The sequence below is a fragment of the Eptesicus fuscus genome, chromosome 14 (genome assembly GCF_027574615.1).
Source record: "Eptesicus fuscus isolate TK198812 chromosome 14, DD_ASM_mEF_20220401, whole genome shotgun sequence".
NCBI classification, from domain to species: domain Eukaryota; kingdom Metazoa; phylum Chordata; class Mammalia; order Chiroptera; family Vespertilionidae; genus Eptesicus; species Eptesicus fuscus.
Window position 1 is genome coordinate 53848561 of NC_072486.1, and position 24741 is coordinate 53873301.

Consider the following 24741-nt stretch of genomic DNA (forward strand, 5'->3'; position numbering starts at 1 on the left):
AGAGCAAGGAGGGTCTGCTGTGCCCTGTGGGAAAAATCCCTAGGTTAGGTAAGCTTTGTTCAGGCATGGGCTATAATGATGTGGGCTGTGAGTTCAATGTTAATGAATCAAGAAAATATATTGGCATCTTTAAACAAAAACAAACATATGACAAGGTTGTGCATTAACCCAAATCCCAAAAATGTGGCCAGAGGCTCACAGGAACTTAGCCCTGTACTCCCCCTAGAAGCAATGATTTCATATTCTCTAATTCAGTGTTCATGGTGACTTTATAGAATACTAGAGGCCCAGTGCACAAAATCGTGCGGGTAAGGTCTCTAGGGCCTAGCCTCCTGCGATCAGGGCCATCTTCTGCCCATTTGCCAGTCCCCAGGCTGAACACTGCCTCCACCGCCAGGCTGTGAGGCTGTTGGGATCACCAGCTCATCCCTGGCTGCTCCTGGGCTCAGGCCTGTGGGAAAGTAGGTGCAGGTGACTTCACCTCCATGCGCATGTGCCGGGCCGGCTGCTGATGGAAGGCGCTGCCCACTCGGGGCCGCTCATGCCTGGGATGAGCTGGTGATCCCAACGGCCTGACAGCCAGCCTGGTCTTCCCACCACCCACCCCAATTCCCCTGTTCACCATCGCTGATCCATCAGAGCCTGCGGGACGGGGTCAGGGACCAAGAGGTCAGCCATTCAGCCCACTCGCCAGTCCCCAGTCCCGCCCTGCCCCACTCGCGGGCTCTCGGGGAGGGACCGAGAGATGCTCAATTCACCTCATGGTGACCGGTCGTTTGGTCATCACGGTTGTCAAGGACACTGACTTTTTATATGTATAGATAACTACCAGGAATAATGAGAATCCACTGTGGGGATGCGTGTGGCCTTCTAGATTCTTAGAATGAAGTTGGAGCTTTGCAAAGCCCCTATGGACATCTCATTGTTCAGCTTTTACTTTAAGTTTTTTTTGGTTAGCTTATTGTTTGCCCCTACTGTTATCCATTGCCACAACCAGCCACGACATAAAAATTCAAATGGTAAACAACCTGTGGAGAGAAGCCATTAGGATTGGGCTAGTCGGAGTGAAGTGGAATAAATACCAGCTTTTTTAGGAAGTCTTCCAGAGGACCACCAGACAGGTCAAATCATGACTTATTTGGAACTGAGGCTTTGAAAGAGCTCCAGCTCTGTTATGCTGTCTGCTATAGGTACCAGGAGGGTAGGCTGTTAGTTTTTCTTTCTTTTAAAAAAAAAATTATCTTTATTGTTGAATGTATTAAAGATGTCCCCCCCATTGACCCTCCTGAATCCCACTCCCACACTCTCCCCAGACCTTCACCACACTATTATCTGTGCCCAAGGTTATGCATACAGTATATGCATATAAATTCTTTGGTTAATCTCCCCCCAATACCCCACTTCCCTCTGAGATTTCTCAGTCTGTTCCATGCTTCCATGTCTCTGAATCTATTTTGTTCATCAGTTTATTTTGTTAATTTGGCCTCTGTTAATTCAAGGCTGCTGGGGAGGAGGAGGCAGGACTAGAGTAAATTAGAATGCTACAAAGCTTGATGTTCCTACTCAGATTCAACTATTTTTCTTGACTAAATGCTAAATAACCCATTGCCGCAAGACTCTGAAAACATTAATTCTGACCATTTTTTGCCAGTTTTTCATTGCTTGTAAAGAAGGGCAAACTTTACGAGATCCTTACTCCAGCATTTTCACTGACATCACCCTTCCTTTAAAAAAATGTTATTTTATTGTACAATATTAAACCACAATTTAAAAATAAATTAAAATTTTAAGAAAAAAATTTTCCACACAAATTGAAAAAAAGAAAATCCAAAGAAAAATTGCTTCTCATCCCATCTCCTAATTAACTCATTTTCATTTGTCCATGTTACTATCTACTCTTCTTCCATACATAGGTTTTAGTATTTTGTTGGTACTATTATAAATAGAATTTTATGTTCAAGTTAATATAATACTATCATCTCTCCACCCCTCATCTTCCTTCTTCCACTTTCCTAGTCCCTCCTGCCTGCTCCCTGCGACCAATGTGGATGCGAACAGCAGTGCTCACCTTGCTCAGCCGCCTCAGGTTCATTGCAAACCACCTGCCTTCCCTCACAAATGGGTCTCTCTTCGCCACTGATTCCACACAGCGTTCTTCCTCACTGAACACGCCACGGCTGTCGTTCTCAGTCAGCGGACGGAGACTGAACACAAGGTTTTGCGAGCAAACGATCCACCCTTGTACCCACTCCCCCCGCCCCCCTGCACATTTCAGTACATAACTTGGGTACTGTTCCTTTTAGTTCTAGAATATTCTCTGAGGAAGGCTCGCCGGGTCAAAGGTCATACACAAGGAAAATGTAAGTAGCTATTCCCCGACTTTCCCCAAAGGCTCTAACAAGTCCCATTTCCCTCCGCAACGTGTCCCTGTGCTCTGAAAGGTCTCTCACTACTCGGTCACTCTTTATTCAGAAAGGGTGCGGAGCCACGTAATGGCTTTTTAAAGTACGATATCCTTTTATGTTTAAAATGAGGATTTCGCTGCCAAAACGGAGGAGAAAGCAACACTGAAGCTGCTCTCGCCCCTCACGCCCTTCGGGTGATAGCTGTGCGTGGGGCTGCGGGCAGGTTCGCAGGCCGTCGGCGGAAGCCGTCTGGGCGGCTGGCGCGGTCCGCCGGCTTCACAGGGGGCGTCCCAGCCTCGCAGGGGGCGTCAGGGGCCGTCGCAGCCTCACGCAGCCTCGCAGGGGCCGTCGCAGCCTCACGCAGCCTCGCAGGGGCCGTCGCAGCTTCCCAGGGGGCGCCGCATCCCACCTGACGGACGCGCCGGGCGCAAAATCTCTGCTCAGTGGAACCTCTCCACACGCCCGGCCCCGGGAGGAGCGCGCGCGTGCGGCGTCGCCCTCCGTCCTCGAGGTGAAGGGCCCCAGAGGCGCTTTCACTCCCCGCGCCCCGAGAGCTGCCCTGAGGGGCCGCGAGCTGGCCGGGCGCCACCAGAGCAGCGGCCCCGACGGCGGGAGGATGATCTCCTGGTCGGGCTGGCCGGCCGCCTCCGCCGGGGGCGCGGAGGGAAGGCGCCGAGCCCCGCTCAGCGGCGGGCCCGGGGGCGTGGCGCGGCCGCCGCGGTTCTCCTTTTCCCCGAGCCGGGGCAGCTTTCGCTTTCGCTTCCCGCCGGCGTCTCCTCCCCGCGGGACCCGCCCCGCCAGCCGGCGGCCCGACGGGCACCGCACCCCCGCCGCCGCGGCCATGGCCCAGGCTGCCGCGCTCGCCGAGGTGACCCAGGTGCTGTGCGCGGCCGGGGGCGCCTTGGAGCTGGGGGAGCTGCGGCGCCGCTTGCGGGACGGCGTCGGAGCGGACGCGCTGGAGCGGCTGCTGCGGGAGTCCCGCCGCTTTGTGGTGGTGACGCGGCCGGACGCGGGCGGCGCGGCCGCCGTCCCCGAGCGGGTGGTGCTGGCCGTCTCCGCGCTGCGCCTGTGTCGCGGCCACCAGGGCCTCAAGCCCACCTGCGCCGGGCTCTGCGGGCAGCTGCACTTGTGCAAGTTTATGGTCCTGGGCGCCTGCAAGTTCCTCAGAACCGGGTAAGGCGCCGCGGCCGGCCGGGGTGGGCGGTGGGCGGCGGGCGGGGTGAGGGCCGGGCGGAGGGGGGTGTGTGTGTGGAGGGACGGGGCGAGGGCCGCGTCCCCTCCGTTCGCCCGCTTGGAGCCCTTTCTAAAGTTTGGGGAGGTGATTTGGTGGCCGTTCCCCCTCATTCTCCTCAGTGAGCATTTATTGAGCACCTACTGAATACCTGGCACTGTGTGTGGGAGGGACTCGGAGCCGTGTCCGCAAGGCTCCCGATAGCAGAGAGTGATTTAGAGGCTGAGACGACCTGGGTGTGGCCGCACCGGCGTGGAAGTGGGGGGGAGGGGGAGTGGACGCGGGGGCGGGAGCGAGGGGGAGGGGCGGGCTCTTCTGAGGAAAACAGGCCGCGGCCCGCTCCCCACGACGCCCTGCCTCCGAGCCTTGAGGGCCGCAAACCGGCGGCTTCCTCAGCCCCAGGGGAGGGAACCTCTGTGCCTGCTCCCACCGGCTAACCGGCCGCGAGAGGATTCGGTGGCCTTGGGGATAAAATGCAAGCTCCTCACCACGTCAGAGGCCCCTGGGGAACGGGGCCGCCGCCCTCCGCCCCGCCCCGCCGGGGTGCCCTTTGGTTTCTGGAACACTCCCAGCCTTGGCCCACCTGGTGGCCTTTGCCCTGCGTGGAACGCGAGCGCCTTTCCTGGTCTGTGTCCTGAATCCTGGCCTCAACTCAAAGATCACTTTCCTTCTTTTTGAGCCGCCTCCTTCCTCTCCACCACACTGTCCTGTTCCTTTTCTCTCAGCACCTGTCCCATCCCCCTGCCCCCAGAAGAACGGAAACCGAAGGAGGCCGAGGCGGGCGGGTGGGCGCGGGGCCCTGGCGTGGCCCTGGCCGGTGGTTTCCCACGCTGCATGCAGCAGGTGCTCTGGGAGGTGGATGGACTAGGTTTGGGCTAAGAGTTTGGACCTCACCCTGAAGGTGATAGGAGCCTGTGAAATGGCAGGCGAGAGTGGTCATCAGGTCTGCCCTTTAGGAAAATGTATCTCTGTGTGGATGCTGATTTACGGGAGAATCCGATGGGGACCTGATTGGAAGTTAGTTCATTTATCGGAAATAACTAGTTCCTTCCTTCCTTCCTTCCTTCCTCCTTCTCCCTCCTCCTCCTTCTCCTTCTCCCTCCCTTTCCTTCCCTTCCTTCCTTCCTTCCTTCCTTCCTTCCTTCCTTCCTTTTCTCTTTTCTTTTTCTTTTTCTTTTTCTTTTTCTTTTTCTTTTTCTTTTTCTTTTTCTTTTCCTTTTTTTGGTTCAACACAGTAGACATTACTTCTGGCTCATATCAGGCTCAATAGCCAGTGTGAGGTAGGGCCCCTGATCTATGCAGCCATTCTGGAACCCAGGCTGGCTGACCTAGACTGTGCCCTCCTCAGCTCTTATGGCCATTCTGGGTATCAGGTTCCAGGAAGTAGATGGAGAAGATGCACAGTAGAGGGGTGGAGAGAGGTTTTTATGGGCCAGTTCTGGAAGTGGTAGACAACCTTCCACCTGCATCCTCTGGACCACAAGATGTCTCATGGTCCCACTAGATGGGGCTGGGAATGCAGTTTCTGGGAAGCAGCTGTCCAGAAATAACTGGATTAGAATATTGTAAGGCCCAGGTAAGGCCTTAAGACGGGGTGCATGTGTGAAAAATTTGGGTAGATGGTGAGAGTGTAGTGGCAGTATGAGAGAGGTGATGACAGTTTTCTGTCAATTTGTTGTCAGAGAGATGACTCTTACTTTCATTTCTTATTGTTGGCTGAGAGAGCAGGAGAGGATTTTGGTTTGAAACCTGTCCAGGGGTCTGAAGCTTGAGAGGACGGCCAGGGCCCTGATTGGCTAGTTTGGGAGTTGGGTGGCATAGGCCATGGCTCCAGGAGTGGGTCAGATCCAAGGTGGGAGTCTGAGGGTGGAACCATGAGGAAATTGGTCCCTCAGGGACTTGTGGAGAAGAAGCATCTCAGGGGACAATAAGGAGCAGCAGCTGAAGAGAAAGGCAGACACAATAAATGGGGATAATTAGTGAATCTTGTTAATGCTAATGTCCATTTGGTAAGATGAAGATGGCAGCTCTATTCTTAGGCTACTTCCCAAAATTTGGAGTCAAATTTTACTTGTCTTGGAAATTTGGACATCTGGTGTTTACTGGCCTAGATGATTCTGAGTTTTCTTTTTTTTTAAAGTTGAATTTACTGGGTGACATTGGTTAATAAAACCATGCAGGTTTCAAGTGTACACCTGCATGCTACATCATGTGCTCACTGCCCAAAGTATATTCTCTTTCTGTCCCCATTTATTCCTTCTTTGCCCTCTTCCACCTTCCCCCACCCCCTTTCCCTCTGGCAATCACCATACTGTTGTCTGTGTCTATGGGTGTTATTATTGTTGTTATTATTAAATAAGTTTTCATTGATTTTGGGGAGAGAAGAAACATCGATGTGAGAGAGCCATAGATTGGTTGCCACATGTACACACCCTGACCAGTGATCGAACTGAAAACCGGGGCATGTACCCTGAACTGGAATCAAACTAGAACCAAACCGGGGACCTTTTGGTGCATGGGACAATGCTCAACCAACTGAGCCACACGGGCCATGGTTATTATTATTGTTATTTTTGCGTAATTCCTTCACCTTTTTCACCCAGCCCTCCAAAACCCCTCTTACAGTTGTCTATTTGTTTTATTTGTATGTGCTTCTCTTTCTGTTTTGTTTGTTAGATTATTTTGTTCATTAGATTCCACATCTTCTTTATTCTTCACCTTTCCCTTTTCCTTGAGGTTCACACAAAAGTTTCTTGCCCCTTTCTTCTCTGTTTCTGGGTCACGTAGGGAGAGTGTATGTGGCTGGTTGTATTTTCTATGTATTTTCCTGTATCTCTACTGGTCTTCCTGAACCTCAGGTCAGCTGTTTCAGAAATAGATTCTCACTGCTGCTTTTCATTGGTGACAGCTGGGAAGGATCCCTGGTCCCTAACTTCCTTCCTGTGCTTAGGGGGATAGTGAGCATTGTGGTCAAGTGCACAGCTCTGGAGACAAGCCTACCTTGTTCCAACCGTGCCTCCGCTCCTTGCTAGCTGAGTGGACTTGGGCAAGTTACTTTATATCTGAGCCTTAGTTCCATCATCTGCAAAACGGGGATAATAATACCACCTATCTTGCCTGGGGATGTGTGGGAATGGGATGGAGGGGTTCAATGGGGAAAATAGGGGACATCTGTAATACTTTTTAAAGATAAGTTTAAAAAATAATATCATCTACTTCATAGAATTTTTGAGGACTAAACGAATTAACAAAGAAATCGTTTGGGCGATCCCTGGTTTATTGTAAATGCTCAAAAAGTTTTAGCAGCCATCATCATTATAATGATTAGATAGATTTGCTCTGGCATCACCTATTACTAGCCCCTGTGCCTAGAATGTTCTTTCCTTCTCTCCTTGTCTGGATCCTCCTCAACCCTAAGAATTTGGCTCAGGCTCCCTCTAGTTTGCTTCCCCATTTCCATCAGGGTCAGGTGCTCCTCCTCTCCATACTGATATATTCTGAACACAGCTGACCTTGTACTTTCCACTCCATTTTAAAGTCATCTCTATGTCTTTCACCTCCACTAGATGAGAGGAGTGGAATCAGGATGACTTCAAAGGAATGGGAAATGGTCTTTTACTGAGATGGCAGAGCCTATGGGAGGTGCAGGTTTGGAGGAGTCGATCAAGGGTTTGGTTTTCTTTTGAGATGCTTGTAATAAGCATGATTTATGAGGTACGGCAGTGTCTGAGTCAAGCAAATGGTATTTGCCTGATTCTTTTCAGTCATGTTGATCAGGGCAGTCAGTTGAAGTCTTTGGATCATTGGGGCATGGTGCCAATGCCTGGTTCACAATGAGTGTTTAACAAGGGCTGTTGATCCAAAAATGGAGTGGGGAGGAGAAAGGGCTGGGCCTCAAGGGAGTGTAAGCCCTTATAACCATAAGTCATCTGTACTTACTTATTCAGCCATTGTTTAAATGTCCAGTGACTGGTAGGCTATGACTCTTCTTTGGGGAATGGCCTTGTCATTCTTATTAGATAGCTGCTGAGAGGCACTGTTCTGGATTCTACAATTCACAAGTTACCATCTCTTCCTTTGTAAATAAGCTTTATGTTTTATCGTTGCATAGAAATGCTGTTTTTTCTCCAGTGCTTCTAAACAATGTAAGGAACTATTCTTGTACAATTATCTTAAAAATTGATAATTGGTAATTATCTTAAAGATTGATAATTGTATTAGTTTGCTTGGGCCACAAGTTAACACAGATTGGGGAGCTTAAACCAGAAGTTTATTTTCTTACAATTATGGAGGCTAGAAGTTAGAGATCAATGGTTGGTTTCTTCTGAGGCTTTTCTCCTTGGCTTGTAGATGGCCATTTTCTCCCTATATCCTCACATCGTCTTCCCTTTGTGTGAATCTGTGTCCTCTAATCCCTTCTTGTAAGGATACCAGTCAGATTGGATTGGTCCCCTCCAGTGACCCCATTTTAACTTAATCACCCCTTTTTAAAGACTGTCTCCAAATACAATCACTTTTAAGGTACTGGCAATTAGGGTAGGTCTTCAACATAAGAATTTTGTGGAGACACAATTCAATTGTGACACTAACTCTGCTCCTTTGCAGGAAGAACTGTAGAAACAGTCACACCTTGACAACTGAGCATAACCTGAGTGTGCTAAAAACTCATGGCGTCGATCATCTCAGCTACAGTGAACTCTGCCAGCTCTTGTTTCAGAATGACCCCTGGCTTTTACCAGAGGTGAGTGCTGGGAGGGGGTGGGTATGTGAGCAAGGAATTGGGAAGAGGCCAGAAGGTTGGAAGATAGGAAATATTATGGCAGAAGAGAAGCCTAGGCCCTCATCATGATCATTGGGATCTGCCTGGAGAAGATCTAGTTTGAATTCCCAGTTCTGTGACCTTGGGGACTGAACTTGCCCCTTGAAGCCTTTCCTTCTGTATCAGTTGGGCTGGTACCGCCTTTCCAGGGCTTCTGTGAGGTTGGGGGAGCCTGTTTGGCCAGTGGCTGCAGCAAGACCTTATTTACACAGCTGAGGAGATAAGAGACTCTAGTCAGCTCCTCCCTGTCTAGCAGGACCTGGAACCATGCAGATATCACTGGACCCAGCTGGGTCTGTAGAAAAGCTTTCTAGGGCTGCTGACAGGTAGATGTGCTATTTACTAATTCAGTTGTACCCAGGATTTTGAACTTTAGTTGATGTTGCATTTCTGGTACCCACTTGTTTCAAAGCTCATTGCAATGGTTACATAAGACTTTGGGTCTTCCTCGAAGCAGACACCAAGATGGGATTATAAGTGTGAGAGATTTATTGGGGAATGAGCAGAAGAAGTTGGGGTGAGCCTTCAGGCAATGATGCAGGTTTGACATCTGTGGCAGCAGAGAGGGAAGGAAGGGGACTGGGCAGAAAGATATCCTGACTATAATCCATTTCTAAGAAAGCTACCTGACCAACAGGCAGTTCTGATCTAAAGTCTTCACTGTTGGAGGTGGCTGGTGTCTCCCCAGAATGGTGTGCTCTGTTGGCTGGGAGCATCCTGAAGGAGTGTGGCCTCTGTGTGAAGAAGGTAGTGGCTCCAGAGGGCAGCAGCTGGGCCAAGAGTTAACTGCTCTGCAGCACGTCTGAGCAGTGCCTTTCTGTGGCCAGCCAGGTTATATGGGATGTTCTGACACTGTGCCTACAATGAGGCAACAGAGATTAGATTGGCATATTTTAACGAAAATGCTTCCATATGATTCAGTTAAAATCATTCATTTCAGAAAGGTGCTACATAGCACAGTGACTGCCACATAACAGTTATTAACTTTTTTCTTTTGAAAATTAATATTGATTTAATTCAGCTAATCTTTATTGAATATTTTCTATGAGTCAGACACGGACGATAAGGAGATAAAAGACCCTTTTCTACCCTTCCAGGAGGCACATTTACTGGGTCAGACAGACAAGTCAGTGAATAATTGTAAGGTGCTATTTTAGATGCTCTAATAGAATCAGTGCTCTGTATCAGGGGCACAGTTTTGGGCGCTGGGGAATATGTCCTGGGATAGATGGTGCCTGCTCTGGGAGCTGAAAGATGATTGAAGGATGAAGTTTTGGGAAGGGAGACACAGAAAGGAGGGAACTTGGCATAGTCAGGAGATAGCGTGTAGGTCATTAGGACCTGGATTTAGGGTTAGAGAGGGGAGAAAAAGAAATGGGTAGGCATAGGGAAGGAGTGGGGGGGGGGGAGGTTTGTGTTTGCAGAGTGGGTTTTCACGTTTTGGAGAGATCCTCTTGTTATTAGTGTGAAAAATGAATCAGAAGATGACCAGTCTGGAGTGTGTAGCCTCTGTGTGCTTGGGTGTACAGGTTGGTTCGGAACACAGTGCCAGCAAATGGGAGCTGAGACCCAGGGTGGCTTTCTGTCAGGATGTCTACTCTCAGGCTAGACTCATACAATGACTAGTTGGGGCCATCACCATGAATCGAGCACCCACTGTGTTCCAGAGATTGTATTAACCACTCCTTGTATTTCCATTTTAATCCTCACAATAGCCCAGCAATGTACATGGGATTATTCCCATTTTAAGGAACTGAACAACAGAATCTCAGAGCTTGTGAGTGGCTTGCCCAAGATCAGGAAGCTTGTAAATGGCAGAATCAATGTTAGGGTTCAGCCCTCTCTGGCCTTTCCCTTTGGGATCCCTGCTAAATCATGCTCAGTGTAGTACCTGTGAATTAAGTGGTTGAACCCTTAGTGGTCTCTGGCCTTGTTTTCATCCCCAGGAATTTGAGTGTAGAGGAGAAGGATTAATTGATTCAAGTCCCAGCTTTGCCAGCACCCAGTTCAACAGCCACTGTGTGTGCCAAATTGCTGTGTGACCTAGGGCAAGTGGATTAACTTCTCTGAGTCTGCGTGCTCCCTTGAGAAAAAAAGGACTGCATTTGGCCTTCTCTAAGATGCTTTAAACCCTAAGAACTTCTTTGACCCTGAGTTGCGGAAAAAAGAGTTGGGAGAAGCTGGGGCATGAGTTGGGGAGAGCTGGTGAATCAGGGGGAAGGGTGTAGGTAGAATGTAAGGGTTGTTAGGAACTATTATGCAACTTACATTAAAATGTCTCCTGTGAAGGAATAGCTTTGATCAGTTTGAAGTTCTCTGGCTTTTCCCAGTGGAGGGGCTTGTTTTGAGAAGTCTGCCATCCACAAAGTTTCTGTTTTAACCAAGGGTATATATTAAGTCATCCAGAGTGAGGGATATTCTTATTTTGTGTGGCCTGTGCGGATGATGGAATCACAGCAGTTGCTAGGTCTCTAGAGGAACATCTTCTAACCTGTGGACTAGTCAGTAAGAAGATGGTGTAATGTGTGAGGCCTTCCTAAACTGCTGTCTTTTCCCTTCTCTGTCAACAGATCTGCCTTCACTACAACAAAGGAGATGGACACCATGGCTCGTGTTCCTTTAGAAAGCAGTGTGTCAAACTCCATGTCTGCCAGTATTTTGTACAGGGTGAATGCAAGTTTGGCACAGGCTGTAAGAGATCCCATGATTTCTCTAATTCTGAAAATGTGGAAAAACTGCAGAAGTTGGGCATGAGCTCAGACCTGGTGAGCAGGATGCCTTCCATTTATAGAAATGCTCATGACATCAAGAATAAGAGCTCTGCCCCTGTCCCACAGGCGACTTCTGGTAAGGCCCTCGGCTGGGGCTCCTGGATTCCAGCTGGCCATTAAATGGAATGTGTGACTTTGGATAAGTCGGTGCTTCTTTTAGTAAAATGCTGTTAGTGATCCCCTTCTAGCTGGTGGGGGTTGTAAAGATGAGTTGAAATCATGGGCATGAACAAGCAAGACATTCTACAAAAATGCCAGTTGGTGTTGACAAGGAATGAATTCCTGCTGGGCCTTACTTGCACTGAGATGGGAAACTGCTTCTGTCCCCTGGAGACCTGCACAGCTCTAGGGGCATCCTTTGCATTGCATTCTTTTTTGATTGTTTAAAAACAAGTGAACAAAGCATAGAGTAATGTTGGTCTCTTCTTGAGATGAATAAATGGAATTTTTTTAGACATTGTAAATTTATTTTGTTCACTGCTCATCTCCAGTGCCTGGACAGTGCCAGGCCCACAGTAGGCACTGAGACATTTGTTGAATGAATGAACATGTTAAGATAAGTATTTTTTTTAAAAAAGGAATGTCAGGCCCTGGCTAGTTGCTCAGTGGTTAGAGCATCGGCCCGTGGACCCAAGGGTCTCCGGTTCAAGTCCCAATCAAGGACATGTACCTCAGTGTAGGTTTGATCCCTATCCCTGGTTGGGGTGTGTGCAGGAGGCAACTAGGCCATGTGTCTGTCTCACATCGATGTTTCTCTTTCTCTTTCCCCTCCCTCCTCCCTCCCTTTCACTCTCTCTAAAAATCAATGGAGAAAATATTCTCAGGTATGGATTAAAAATAATAGTAAGAAAAATAATGTTAGACTTAGTGAGAGGAACATAGGGAAATTCTGAGCAGATATTATTTAAGTAATAAGTATTTCTTCAGTACCTGTTGTGTGGGAAATGAAGAATGTGGTCCCTCACAGAGGTCATGATACATTGGTGTCCATTGCATTACTGGCTGTTGGCTGGCCATTCTGGTTATCCATTGTTTTATTCAACAAATTTTATGCTTTCCATGTAGTGATAGTTACTGTCCTGGGCCTGGTTATGTCTTGGTGACTATGAGACACGGCTCCATCAGGGATGCACAATCAAATCCATTTGTTAGCTACAATGATATCTAGGATTTTTAATAGACCCCTTCTTAAAATATCAGGTGTCAGGACTACCAGCAGACAAACATCACACTAATCTTACCTGATTTTTTATATTTAACAATTATCCTTGCTATATGTGTTTTCCCTTCACATTTTCTTTGATTAATTTTGGTTAATTTCTTTTAATAGTAGAAAGCCTAGAAGTAGACAGGGTTTTGCTTTAAATAGATCTTGAAGAGTTCAGTTGGATTATGGCCTTGTTAGTAAGGGAGGGAAGGATACCTATCCTTGGGGACAGAGGGAGGTAACCTCCAGGGTTCCACAAGTGTAGGTTTTGAGGTTGAGCCTATGTATGTCTGAGGAGCACATAAAAAGAAAAATGAAGAGGAATAATAAGATTACAGGTGATACTAAGTTGAGAGTGTTTGCTATATGCTTGTTTTTAAGGTGGTAGGTGGGGAGTATTAAATGTAACTACTAGGTAAAGGCTCATTGTAGCATTAGTAAAGGTAAACTTTGAAATCACTTACATATCGTTTTTATATTAAATTTATTATAATTAACCTAAAATTAATTGAGGTTTTATTTTGAGAGGTAGACTTTCCATTTATTTCTTTTTTCTTGGTATTGGTACCCAGTCCTAATAGTTCATTAACAAGTATTTGCTATTGGAATTAAATCCAGTAGCTGATACATCTTTGTGGTGTTTGTAGAAAGAAGAGACAGTTCAGGTTCTGTGTCCTCAACAACTACTAACCAAGAGGAGAGTGATCAGATCTGCTTGTACCATATCCGGAAAAGTTGTAGCTTTCAAGGTAAGTCACAGGAAAACCCCTCATCTATGTGTGGGTGGGATAACTGCTTCTCATTCCTGGAGCTCTGCTCTGAGGCTACCCACAAAGTCCTCTTCCCTGTTGAGAGAGGGTCAGGCCTTCTTAACCATAAGCTGGTGTGGCATTTGGTCACACCAGTTCTGCATCAGTTTTGTTGGGGACTTGGGGATGATAGGAATTATTTAAGTTTCTAAACATCAAACAATGATTTTGGGGGCCATAGTTGTGTGGTTCATGCAGCGGGTGAAACCTTGGTCAGCATAGTATGAAGTCACAGATACGCACAAGTCACAGATGCATAGTCTAGTGGAACAAAGGTAAGTGTTTTTTGTACAGAGTGGTTGTAGATTTAGAGATGCCTTAGACCCATGTTTATTCTTGGGAGATGAGTAATTGTTTAAGTCAGTGATGGCGAACTTATGACACGCGTGTCAGCACTGACACGAGTAGCCATTTTTGATGACACGCGGCCGCTGAGGCGGCCACATGCCGAGGATGAAACATTTGCTGCTCCTGAGGATGAAACATTTGCGAAATAATGTTTTTTCCTCAAAGTGACACACTACTTGAGTTATGCTCAGTTTTTTGGCGAAGTTTGACACACCAAGAAAAGGTTGCCCATCACTGGTTTAAGTTGTGGTTTTCTCTCCACAGTCCCTCTTTTATCAGATGTAGCAATTCTTGTATCTATGTGTGTGTTTATATTTTTACTAAACCTTTTTTTTCTTATTGCTATCCTGGACTTTGACTGAAGAATGTTTCCTTTTCAAATTTGGTGACTCCTCTTAAAAAGCAAACACCACAACTTCTTGTTTCATTTTCAGTCTTTAAAAACTACCCAAGCAATTCACGAATACTTTCACTTTGTAAAAGAGTCTAATAATACAGGGTAAAGTCTGAAGTCCTCCTCCAGCCTTCCCCAAAGGTAAACACATTCCATGTGGTTATGATATTGGTTGTACATTAACAGATGGGAACATATGACATATTATTTAACCTGCTTCCTTTACTTACTATTGTGTCTTGGAGGTTTTTCCCTAGGTTAGTTAGTACATGTAAATTCACCTTGTTTTTAAAAACAATTGTGTAGTATATAATTAGAGTGATGTTCCATTGAACATCTGAGTATACATGTGTATTTCTGTGGACAGATTCCTAGAAATGGAATAGTAAGTCAAAGAATAGGTGCCATCTACACTAATAAAAGAGAAAGATGCAAATTGACTGTACCTTCATGACACCCGCCAGCCAATCAGGAGTGAGTATGCAAATCAACCCAACAAAGATGGTGGGTTAATTTGCATACGTGCGGCTGGGGGTGGGGCGGGACGCTTGCATCATCACCATGGCAACAACACAGGTGTTTCACACCGCCCCAGCAACTCCGAGCCTCTGGGCAGCGTGGGGAGGTGGAAAGGTGGCTGTGGGCCAGAGCGAAGGCGGTGCCGGCAGCTAGGGGAAGGAAGGCCCATTCTTGCATGAATCTTCGTGCATTGGGCCTCTAGTCTATACTAATAAAAGGGTAATATGCTAATTAGACTGGGTCAACTGGACATCTTCTGGTTATCCTGCCTTCCTTCCGGACAAAGCCATGGTGGCAGGGGCTGAGGCAGAGTGGTTAGGGGCGTTCAGGCAGGCAGGCAGGTGAGCGGTTAGCCAGTGGTCCCAGATTGTGAGAGGGATGTCCGACTGCCGGTTTAGGCCCTATCCTCTTCACACACAATTGTATTTGACTTCTTTATTGGCTTCTCCCTATCACACAATTTTTCTCTCTCCTTTATGTAACACTTTTTCCTATTGACTCAGCATTGGGCCTAAAATGGCAGTCGGACATCCTCCGAGGGGTCCCGGATTGGAGAGGGTGCAGGCTAAGCTGAGGGACCCACCCCTTCTGTTGTACGAATTTCATGCACTGGGCCTCTAGTATACTCACTGAGTGGCCAGATTATTATGATCTCTGAATGCATAATAATCTGGCCACTCTGTGTGTGTGTGTGTGTGTATGTGTGTATGTATTAGAGGCCTGGTGCATGAATTTGTGCATGGGTGGGGTCCGGCCAGTCTGTCCGGCCAGCCCTATATAAGATATACACTGAGTGGCCAGATTATTATGCATTCAGAGATCATAATTATCTGGCCACTCAGTGTATACATATATGTGTATATTTTAAAAATCAACACTGAGATCTAATTTACACACAATAAAATGAATCCATTTTAAGTGTACACTCTGAGTTTTGGTAAATATGTCTGTCATATACACTCTGAGTTTTGGAAATATGTCTGCCATATACACTCTGAGTTTTGGTAAATATGGCTGCTAAATAAATAAAGTGATGCCTATAATCTAGATATGGAACAATTCCATTATTCCAAAAGTTTTCCTTATGCCCCTTTATAGTTAATCCTCACCCCCCAATTTTCTGATCTCAGGAAATCCCTGATCTACTTTGTTACTGTAGGTTGATGTGCTTATTGAGGATTGCATGTAAATAGAATTATACAGCATGTATTCTCCGGTACCATCTTCTTTCACTGAGCATGTTTTTGAGGCTTGGTCATGCTGGAATATCCATAGTTTGTTCCTTTTTATTGCTGAGTAGTATTTCATTGCATGGATTGACTACAATTTGTTTGTCCATTCAGATGATGAACATTTGGGTTTCCAGTTTTTGGCTTTTTACAAATAAAGCTTTGTAAATCTTCATGTACAAGTTTTCATGTGAATATATGTTCCCACTTTTCTTTGGTAAAGACCTAGAAGTGCAATTACTGGATCATGTAATAAATGTGTGTTTTACTTTATAAAAACTGCCAAACTGTCTTCCAAAGTGGATGTATATTATTTTAACTTTCCACCAGCAATATATGAGCATTTCAGTTGTTCTGCATCCTTGTTAACACTTGGTATTGTCAGCAATTTAAATGTTAGCTGTTCTAATAAGAGTAGTGATAGCTCATTGTAGTTTTAACTTGCATTTTTCTGATGATTAATGGTATTTAACATTTATTTTCAGGTGCTTATTGGCAATTTGTACATCTTATGTGAAGTATTTATTTAAATATTTTGCCTGTGTTTTAGATAATAGCTTTATTGAGATATTGAGTATAATTCACATACCATACAATCTATTTAATAGTTTTTAATATACTCAAAGAATTGAGCAGCTATTATCAAGGTCAATATTAAAACATTTCATTAAAGAAACCCTGTACTTAGTAGAAGTCACTCATATTCTCCCTTCACCTCCAGCTCCTGGCAACTATAGATTTACAGTCTATCTCTATGGATTTTCCTGGACACACACACACACACACACACACACACACACACACACACTAGAGGCCTGGTGCATGAAATTCATGCATGGGGCCGGTAGGGGTGGGGAGTCCCTCAGCCTAACCTGCACCCTCTCCAATCTGAGAGCCCTTGGGGGATGTCCAACTGCCAGTGTAGGATTGGGCCTAAACTGGCAGTTAGACATCTCTCTCGCAATCCGGGACCTCTGGCTCCTAACTGCACACCTGCCTGCCTGCCCTAACCACTCCGCCTACCTGCCTGATCCCCCTAACTGCCCTCCCCTGCCAGCCTGGTCACCTCTATTACCTTTTTTTTTTTTTAATCTTATCCTCTTTATGCACAATTGTATTTGACTTCCTTATTGGCTTCTCCCTGTCACACAATTTTTTTCTCTCCTTTAACACTTTTTCCTACTGATTAATCATTTATAAACTTCTTTCCTCCTTATTTCCTACTTCTGTTCCATCATCCTTCTTCCCATATTTCTCCTACCCTCCCTCCCTTCCCACATTCCTTCTTTCCTTTATCTTTACTCCTACCCTCCCTCCCCTTTTCCTTCCTTCCCACTTTAATTTTTTTCTTCACTTCCTCCCTTGGACCTGCTTTGCTCCCTCCCCCATTTCTTCCTTCTTCCCATTCTCCTTTTAAGCTCTACCGGCTCCCCTTTAAAACTTTTCTTCCCTCCCTCTTTCTCTCTCATCCACATTCTTCTCTACTTACTTTCAGGGTTTTAATATCTATCTGATTGTTTAATATCTGCCTAATTACTCACTATCATTTATCTTTTTTTCTTTTCTGACTTCTACTTTTAAAATCTGTCCCCAGTACACAGCAATACTTGATTTTCATTATAGCTCCTACAGTTCACTCACACATACTCTTTCCTTCTTTAACTCTGCTCTCTACTGACTCCTTTATAAAGTTCTTCCCTCCCTCCTTCCCTTCTTAAAGCTTCCGTTGGGGGGCGGGGGCATTAACCCCCAGCGCAGGGCTCAGCCCTGGCCAGGTGTTTGCAGCACCCCCTTCTTGGCTTCCCCGCCACTGTCCTGCTCCCATTCCCTGCCTGAGACGCCCGACCCAGTGAGGGTGGCCGAGGCCCGCATGGCCCCGGGTGCTGCTGCCACGAAGCAGGAGCGCCTCCTCCCAGAAGGCCTCGGACCGTCTTCCACTCCATCCCGGACCCTGTGGGCGCCTGCCAGCCAAAGGCCGCCACTGCCCTCCTCGCGCTTCTGAGCAGGGCTCCCTGCTCCGCACACCCCCCCTCCATGGTCGCCACCCCCTTCTACATGCAGTTTCCTTCCCCTGCTATTGTATCCTATCTTACCCCAGGCCTTGCAGCTGCCTGAGCAGAGGGCGGGACGCAGCCTGTTGATCTGGTTGTGACGTGATGCTGTAACAGACAAATTTGCATATTCTTCTATTACTAGATTAGATTTTAAATATATGTGTGTATATATATATGTATATATTATTGATTTCAGGTAGGAAGACAGGGGGAGGAGAGAGAGAAACATCAGTGATGAGAGAGAATCATTGATCGGCTGCCTCTTGCATGCCCCATACCAGGGATCAAGCCCACAACCTGGGCATGTGCGCTTGATTGGAATCAAACCCGGGACCCTTCAGTCCACAGGCCAACACTCTATCCACTGAGCCAAACTGGCTAGGGCATCTGGATATTTCAAAGAAATGGAATCATACAATATGTGGTCTTTTGTGACTTTTTGTGATTTTGCTCATTTTGGGGGTGTTGTTTGATCTTGTTATTGAGTTGCAAGGGTTTCTCACAGGTTTCTCTCTCTGCAGCCCTTATATCTACACTCATGTTTTCCATGGGACAAAAAGCAAGGTCCTGCGCACAAGCAAGGCACTGAGGGAATGCCTGCTGGGGTGGATCCCAATTATTCTCATTGCCATTGCCTGAGTGTCTTCCTTGCTTCTTGTTACATTGAACTTTGATTTTGTGAAGCCCCCAGACCCTTCCCACTTCTGCGGTAGCTCTCCTCTGCTTACTTTGCATGTGTTTTTCTCTTTCCTTTTTATCTCAGTTTGATTCTGTTTCATATTTTTAGAAATCCTTCAATAAATCTGGTCTTTTGATGGAATGGTTTATTGTTTTCTAGTGCTTTGGGATTTATCCTGCTTGTGGCCTATCATTTCAAGGGCTATAGAGAGAAAGGGGACGTAGATGTGGGTACTTTGCCATTGATTTGGTTTCTGTGTCTCACCTTCTAGAAGGCCTAGACCAGGCGTCCTCAAACTACGGCCCGTGGGCCACATGCAGGTGTTTTTGCCGTTTTGTTTTTTTACTTCAAAATAAGATATGTGCAGTGTGCATAGGAATTTGTTCATAGTTTTTTTTTAAATTATAGTCCGGCCCTCCAACGGTCTGAGGGACAGTGAACTGGCCCCCTGTTTAAAAAGTTTGAGGACCCCTGGCCTAGACTCTAGAATGACACAATGAGGTGGGGAACGTTTGAAGTATGGAAGGAAACTGAGAAAGGGGACAGGAAGACCAGGGCAGATGTGGCAGAGAAGGGGTCTCATGCCTTCATCACTGAACTGGGACTCAACTCTTGCCAGCCACTGTAGCTGTGGTGGCCTGTGTGGCACCCTCCTTTCCTTGTGCTTTTTAAAGTCTTTAGTGTTGAAAGTATTACAGAGGTCAGCTTTTTCCTTGTTGTCCCCTTCTGGCCAGCACCCTCTTTTTGTGCCTTCTGACTTGTGAGCAGTGCGGGTTCCATGCTCAGCTCAGATTAAGAACCAAAAGGCTTGAACCTGCTGTTTGACCACATGTTTGGCCCTCATGTCCTTCTCAATGAAGGATCAGCCTGGAAGGCAGTTGGTGGTGGGTGCCTTTTTAAGGGGAGAACCTTTCTTCAGGCCATCCAGGATTCACCTGTGCTTGGGTGTGTAAATGCAGTAACTGAACACTTATCAAGGATCATTGCCCTTAATGCCCCTCAAGAGGAAATGGGAAATCTTATTTTGTCATAACTCTGGACCACAGTTATGACCTCATCTATTCAGGCTGAGTCCTTCATTATCATTCTTGTACATACCCCTAGTCAGGAGTCTAAGAGGCTCTAACTCTGGACAAGTCAGGATGTCCTGAGACCCGCCAGTGTGGCTGTACCCAGCCTTGCTGATTTCAGAGGAGATTTCCTTGGCTGGGGTCTTCCTCTTGTTCTCTGTCCGTTCAGCCAGGTGCTCTCTTCCGTCCACTTTGACAAGCCCAGGCAGCCTTCCACCTTCCTTCATTGTCCTTCCCACACCACCACATCTTTTATAGTATCTCTGAGAAAGAAGTAGTATTGAGTACTTACCTGAAAGAATGCTTATGATTTTATTATTTTCAAGTGTCAAATTAGCCAAGCTTCATTGTTGTTATTTTGAAAGATGAATTAAAAATGTGAAAAGGACAATCATTAAGAAATTTCTCCCTCACACCTTTTACCCAGTACACAGATTGCTTCCAGAAACAGTCATTATTACCAATTCCTTTAATATCCTTTCACAAAGATTTTATACATGAACAGGTGTATATGTCTAATCTCTTTTCTTCTTACACTGGCACGCTATGCACACTGTTATATCTTTTTTCACTTCACTAGACATTTAATTTTTTTGAATATATAATATGTGATTTGGTCCAAAATTTAAAAGGTTCAAAAAACAACAGAAATCTCCCCTTATAACTCTGTCCTGGCCACCCAGTTCGCCTGCAAGGAATAATACGTGCACAGATGTGTATTCAGAAAAAATACCTCTAATTTTTTTTTTTTTTACCCCAAAAGAGGCATTCTTTTAAAAAAATATCTTTATTGTTGAAAGTATTATATCGGTCCTCCTTTTCCCCCCATTAACCTCTTTCAGCCCGCACCCATTCCCCACCTCTCCCTAGGCCCTCACTACCCCATTGTCTGTGTCCATGGGTTGTGCATATATGCATACAAGTTCATTGGTTGATCTCTTCCCACCCAACCTCCCCTGCCTTCCCTCTGAGGTTCAACAGTTTGTTCATGCTTCTATGACTTCTGGGTTTATTTTTTTGAAAAAAATTTTTTTTATTGATTTCAGAGATGGAGAGAGAGATGGAAACATCAATATGAGAGAGAATCATTGATTGGCTGCTTCCTGCACACCCCCTACTGGGGGTCAAGACCACAACCCAGGCATATCCCCTTGACTGGAATTGAACCCAGGACCCTTTAATCTGCAGGCCGACGCTCTGTCCACTGAACCAAACCAGCTAGGGTGAGATGGTGTGATACTTGTCCTTTTCTGACTGGCTTACCAGTACCGTACTGTTTTGATTACTTCACTTTTGTAATTAAGTTGGAAATCAGAAATTGTGATGCCTTTAGCTTTATTCTTCTTTCTCAGAATTGCACTGTCTTGCTACCTTATAGCATATATCTTGGAGGCAGGTCCATAGCAGAGTGCACAGAACTTTCCATTGCTTTTCGTTCCTGTCTCGCTTTCCTCTCACAACATTCTTCTATATGGATGTACCAGAACCTCATAGAGGATATTGAAAGGTAGAGGCTGTGGGCTGCATTCTGGGTGAGGGTTTGGTATGAGCCAAGACAAGGCATGTGGGAAGTGTTAGGAGTGAGAGGGGCCTTGCGGAGTGAAGGGAAAGCGTAGGGGAAACAGTTGGCTGAAACCCATAGACCTAGGCCATTTATTATGTGTATATCTGCAGGGGCAGAGCAGTGTATAAAGTCCTTTAGGGGTGTGTGTGTGTGGGGGGGGGGCGGGCTATGTGTGTGGAGGAGAGGTGAGCATGTTAGCAGCCAGAAAGATCAGTGTGTGTTAGAACCATGCTTCTGACCCACTTGCAATCAAACATGTCTGGGGTTGGGATGATAGAGATAAAGCTGGCTCCGTTTTTGGCATGAGCACTACCTGTCCACCTGCCAGTAACACATAGTCAGACTTTTACCTGCTGGTATGGTGCCTTTGGCTTCATAATCATCTTCTTTACTATCATGAGATGAAATTCTTATATAATGTAACCTGCCAACTTATGTCATTTGAAAAATCAGTGTAATGTCCTATTAAAAAGAGAGACATAAAAGGGAAAATGTATATGATAAAATACATAGTATTTAAATATCTAAATGCTTAGATATGACCATACTAAAAAAATACTCCTCCATGAATTTCCAAAGTATTCCTAGGTCAGCATGCAGCACCACAGGCATTGATAACCATGGGACTAGGTCATGCTGTCTAATACCAAATGTCTTCTTTATATTTTAATTTTAGATAAGTGCAATAGAGTTCATTTCCATTTGCCATATCGATGGCAATTCTTGGATGGAGGCAAGTGGAAGGATTTGGACAAAATGGAGCTTATTGAAGAGGCGTATAGCAATCCCAATAAAAACAGGTAGGAAATACATCATTTGTATCTGCTTTGTGCCTGGGCTTTTGTGTATGTTGTGGGAAGTTTAGACACACAAAGAGTTTAGTTTTTTTCCCCCTCCAAATATGTTTTTATTGATTTCAGAGAGGAAGGGAGAGGGAGAGAGAGGTAGAAACATCAATGATGAGAGAGAATCACCAATCGGCTTCCTCCTGCATGCCCCACACTGGGAATTGAGCCTGCAACCTGGACTTCGGCCCTGACCGGGAATGGAACCGTGACCTCCTGGTTCATAGGTCGACCCTCAACCACTGAACCATACCAGCTGGGCCAGCAGGGTTTAGTTTTGATGGCTTTCACATACTCACACACTTTCTCACACATACTCGCACACTTAGTAAGCAGAATTGGAAGTTAATGTTCATACTGGAGGTTTGGTGTCTCTGTTCTCTCACCTCTTTTTTTTCAGGGAAAAGCTGTGGGGGAAGGAAGTGGTGGTAACAAGTGAGTTCTGAATTATTTGTTGTTGGGACTGATCACTTACATATATCTTCACTGATTAGTGCAGAAAAGCAAGAGGCAGTCATTTGTGAAATTTTAGCCTTTGCCTATGAAGTCATACAGCTGAATTGCTGTTTATGCAGCCTTTAACTTTCTTATTTTTCTAAATGTGCCTCAGTATTTTCACTTAGTCAATTCAGAGTAAATGGAAATCCTGGGTAGCTTTATTTTCAAATACTTACCATGTCTTGGATTGAACTTGCTAAAATCTGTTGTCAAGAGAATTTGCGTCGATTTTTTGAGTGAATAAAATAAATTTGTGCTTAGAGTGCAATTATGTACAAATTGCTACTGCAAAGTATGTGAAACAAATTATTCCCCTTAGGAGGATTAAATGGCTCACAAACCATCCCGTCTCTCTCTCCCTCTCTTATTCTGAGGCAAAATTTACACACAGTGAAGTGCACTGATAGTGAGTGTGTATTTCAGTGAGTTTGACAAATGCATTCACTTGTGTAGCCAACACTGATTCAGGTATAGATCATTTTCATCACCCCAGCAAGTTTCCTCTTGTCCCCTTTCAGTCAGTGCCCACCCCCATAGGCCACTGCTGTTCTGATGTCTATCACCATAGATTAGTCTTGCCTGTTCTTGACCTACAGCTAAGTGGAACCATACACTGGACTGTTGTGGCTGGAGTCTTTCTCCCAGCACTCTGTTCTTGAGACTCTTCCAAGATGTCTTGTTCACATGTACACAGGCTTCCTCAGGGCAGATGTTCAGGGATGAAACTGCTGTAGGGGGGCGTTCATCCTCAACTCTGCCAGGTGATGCCAAATTGTTTTTCAAAGGGATTATGCCACTTTCCACTCCCATTAGCAGTCTCTAGTGACATGTCCCCCTAACGTTTGTTATCGTCTGCATCTGAACTTTTCCTAGTCTGGGGTGTAACTGGTATATTCATTTGCATATCCTATGAGGTAAAGTGTATCCCCATATATTTGTTGGCTATTTGTGCTTCCTGTGCTATAAAATGTCTGTCCTAGTAGTTTGCCTATGTTGGCAGAATTTAGGGGGAGGTTGTGTTGTGTTTTCATTATTTTAATTTTAGGAATTTAAAACATTTTAGTTACTAAATGTGTGTTGAAAATGCATTCTTCCTGTCATGTTATGGTACCTTTTAATGAAGAGAAGTATTTTTCCATCTTTTTTTTTTTATTGTTTTGTACTTTTTATGTTATAAGAAATCCTTCCTTAACCCAAGACCATAAAGAAATTTTCTTTAAAAAGTATTAAGGACTGTATTTAATTTCTTCTTGCATGTGTGAAATATGAGTTCAGTTTCATTCTTATGCAGATTAATTACCAGTTTTGCCAAAGGCCACTTGTTATAAATGTATTTAATTTAAAAATTTTAAAAATTGTGGTAAAATATACATATCATAAAATGTACCATCTTAACCATTTTTTAAAATACATTTTATTGATTTTTTTTACAGAGAGGAAGGGAGAGGGATAGAGAGTTAGAAATATCGATGAGAGAGAAACATTTATCAGCTGCCTCCTGCACACTTCCCACTGGGAATGTGCCTGCAACCAAGGTACATGCTCTTGACCAGACCCGAACCTGGGACCTTTCAGTCCGCAGGCTGACACTCTATACACTGAGCCAAACCAGTTAGGGCCAGTTTTAAGTGTACACTTCAGTGGCATTAAGTTCATTCACATTGTGTACAACCATCACCATTAGCCATTTCCAGAAGTAAATTTATTTTTAAATCAACCAAAACTGAGCCAAATTTGGCAGAACATTAACACATTTTATAGCTCATTTTCACATTCAGCTGCCAAATACTACTTTTTAAAAGTAGGCCATTTCTTTTCCACCCGTTTTCAATGCCGCCTGTGTTAGATGCCAAGTTAGCAAATACACACCCACGTCTGTTTCTGGCCTTTTCCGTTCATTGGTCTGTTTGTATCAATACCACACTGGTTTATCTCATTATGCTTTTTAGTTGCATCTGGTGAAGCAAATCCCTACCTTGATTTTCTTTATAATGTCTTGCTTCGTCTTGGTCTTTTGCTTAGAAATTTGAAAATCTACTCTCAGTTTTCATAAATAAAACTCTGCTGTGACTTTAAAATTGAAATTGCATTGACTGCTGTCAGTTTGGGGAGAATTGACATCTTTATGATGCTGAGACTTTCTTTCATATGTATAATAGCATCTCATTTATTTAAATCTTTAATATCTTTTAGTCGTATAATTTTCTCCATTAAGGTCTTGTATATCTTTTGTTAGACTTTTTTCTTTAGGGATCTGTTAGTTCCTTCACTTAAAAATTTTTAAAAATACATATTTTCC

General features: G+C 45.1%; 1 protein-coding gene across 4 annotated transcripts in view; it reads left to right on the plus strand.

Moving 5' to 3' along the window:
- The first annotated feature begins 3178 nt into the window (after positions 1-3178).
- PARP12 (poly(ADP-ribose) polymerase family member 12) overlaps positions 3179-24741 on the plus strand; it is a 50087-nt gene continuing 28524 nt past the window's right edge. Inside the window, exons 1-5 of one of the 4 annotated variants that reach the window (XM_054726119.1) lie at positions 3179-3578; positions 8242-8377; positions 11026-11302; positions 13081-13182; positions 21776-21899. In XM_054726119.1, the coding sequence (XP_054582094.1) occupies positions 3247-3578; positions 8242-8377; positions 11026-11302; positions 13081-13182; positions 21776-21899 (971 nt within the window). In that variant the 5' untranslated portion in view covers positions 3179-3246. The remainder of the gene's footprint in view (positions 3579-8241; positions 8378-11025; positions 11303-13080; positions 13183-21775; positions 21900-24741) is intronic. The other 3 variants (XM_054726117.1, XM_054726118.1, XM_054726116.1) reach the window with 3 other exon arrangements.